This window comes from Dendrobium catenatum, unplaced genomic scaffold (genome assembly GCF_001605985.2).
Source record: "Dendrobium catenatum unplaced genomic scaffold, ASM160598v2 fragScaff_scaffold_231, whole genome shotgun sequence".
In the NCBI taxonomy this organism is placed as follows: Eukaryota; Viridiplantae; Streptophyta; class Magnoliopsida; order Asparagales; family Orchidaceae; genus Dendrobium; species Dendrobium catenatum.
The window spans coordinates 12,146,156-12,148,494 of NW_021318693.1; the positions used below are offsets into that span (position 1 = coordinate 12,146,156).

Consider the following 2,339-nt stretch of genomic DNA (forward strand, 5'->3'; position numbering starts at 1 on the left):
ATTAAGAGCATAGAATTGGTCCCCACAGATGCATTCACAAGCCGCTTGCACACCAATGATTTATAGGCCAAACTTTTGAAGCTTTTCAATCATTCGAACACAATTTCAACCCATTGGCTTGAGAAGTAACAATTTCAATGTTACAATATATTTTACTTTGGTTAATTATTTTTATTTTTTATTTTAATTTTCTATAATATATTTATTTTATATTTTTTATTTATAAAAATATAAGTCTATTTTCAAAAAAAAAAAAAAAAAGGCATAGAAACAGTTGTTTTCACTTGGCTAAAATCCTTGAAGGTTTACAGGAATGGTACAGGTAGATTTCTGAATTATTAATTGATCGAAAGCACGATCATGAATCATAATATTATCTAAGCCTAAATTTAAGTACAGCTCAGGAACCTATTTTTGTTGAAGTTATTATATGTAAAACAACAACAATACCAAATGAACCTCAACAGTTTTCCAGTTAAATTATAAATACAGTACACGACGACCGAAGGATATAAACCTAACCACCTAATTAAAATAGCATCAAGCATTAGGGCTCCGTTTGGGATGGCTTTTTAACAGCTTCTTAAAGCTGCTTTCTAATACAAAAATTAAAAATTTTTAACTAAAAAGTCGCTTTAGAAAACACTAAGAAAGCCGTCCCAAATGAAGCCTAAATCTTGTCCTCTAGCTATATTCTTTCTCTAACCACAGTTGTCCGGAGCTGCTTGCTGGTATATTCGAGAACTATGGTCTCCTTGTGCTCTGGATTGAATCCCCCTAACTTCTCAAGCTTAAATGCACACCTTTGTGCCTTGCATCGACATATCTTCACAGTACTCAAATAAAACCTTTCAGAATGCTGAATCAAGAGCAAATGGTAATGCATAAATTCCATAAAAATCGGAGATAAAAGCAATAATAAATCTATGGTTGAGGATTGCTTACACTTGGGCTGTCAAATCCACCTTGGACTGCGTCGCATAGATCCAATGATAACCTCCGAAGTAATGGCAGCTACAAAAAATTGCAATCTATTAAACGAAGACAATATTTACTTTATAGGGCAATTAACGTTGAAATCGTGGCTTTTTATAAGACTATCATTCTCCTATCTCTACTATTAAAATTCTTACTTGAATATTGAAATTGACAACACAATTTGCATTTTTTTTCTTTCGTCACAATCACGTGTAAATACTGAGATTCAATAGTTCAAAATAAATCCAACAAGTAATGCCTCGTTAGAGAGAGAACGTTAGAGAGAGAACGCCTGGGAGTTTTTTGAAATTTGGTTTGCGGGGTTTCCGCCGATCGTTGTAGGCGATGGAGGATCGCCGATCAGCGGCGACTGATGCTCCAGTCATCCACCGTCCACCTCATCCTCCATCTTCTCGTAAGTTTGTACGACAAACTGGTTCGTCGCCTCCGGCTTTTGGAGACTCTGGTTTTGAAAATGATAAAAAATTCTATTTATCCAAAGAACGGCCATTTATCATCAATGAAGGAGGTTTACTGTTGAAAAAGAAAGTTCAAGATTATGAAGGAAAAGGAAAGGGAATCTTGATGGAGGAAAATTTGAAAGTAATTGATAAATTTTCTGACAAGATTATGAATTTGAGTAAATCCCTTGAGTTTGATAAATGCACGCCAACTTCTTGTGATTTAGTCCCTTCAGAAAAAGATATTGGCAGGAAAGAATTACTGCAGGCGATCCAGATTTCTGAGGATCTGAATAGGAGTAAAAATACTGATGAAGTTAGTCTTCAAAGCTCAGATCTCTTGAAGGTTCGTAATTGTGAAGGAGGAGAACTTGGGAATTGCAGCATTCAGAAGGAAGTTAGAGAGCGACCCAGCAAAATTGATAGTCCTTCTGAGTCTAATGCGTGGATAAAGAAGGCAAACATCAAGGTTTCTGATCTTAATTTTGGAGAGAATTTCCGGAAAGAAGGGGTGGTTAAGCTTCATGAGGAGAAGGAATTAGAGAATTCCAACAGACTTCAAAAGGCTTTGGTTATTAAAGTCTTTGGTAACAATATTCCTTTCAATATTATTAGTATTGAGTTAAGGAAGCAATGGACAAAATTTGGTAAGTTTCATTTAACCCAACTGGGGTTAGGATGGGTACTATGTGCATTTGAAGAACAGGAATCGGCTGAGGGAGTTTTTACTTCTGGTCCTTGGTATGTCAACGGCAATATTGTTGGTATGGACAGATGGACTGCCTCCTTCTCTCCTAATTCCTTCAAAGGGCTTATAGCCCCAATTTGGATCCGTATGCCTAACCTTCCTCTTCAATGCTGGGATGAAATTAATGTTTGTAGAATTGCTTCTATGGTGGG

At 36.1% G+C, this 2,339-nt stretch overlaps 1 protein-coding gene across 12 annotated transcripts in view; it reads right to left on the reverse strand.

The window, feature by feature from the left end:
• Positions 1-261: 261 nt before the first annotated feature.
• LOC110097826 (BTB/POZ domain-containing protein FBL11) overlaps positions 262-2,339 on the reverse strand; it is a 93,288-nt gene continuing 91,210 nt past the window's right edge. For 7 of the 12 annotated variants that reach the window (XM_020824421.2, XM_020824425.2, XM_028693197.1 and 4 more), the window contains 2 exons: positions 946-1,014; positions 262-859 (listed from right to left, as the gene is read on the reverse strand). In XM_020824421.2, the coding sequence (XP_020680080.1) occupies positions 689-859; positions 946-1,014 (240 nt within the window). In that variant the 3' untranslated portion in view covers positions 262-688. Of the gene's footprint in view, positions 860-945; positions 1,015-2,339 lie in introns of those variants that run through there. The other 5 variants (XR_003700126.1, XR_003700128.1, XR_003700127.1 and 2 more) reach the window with 3 other exon arrangements.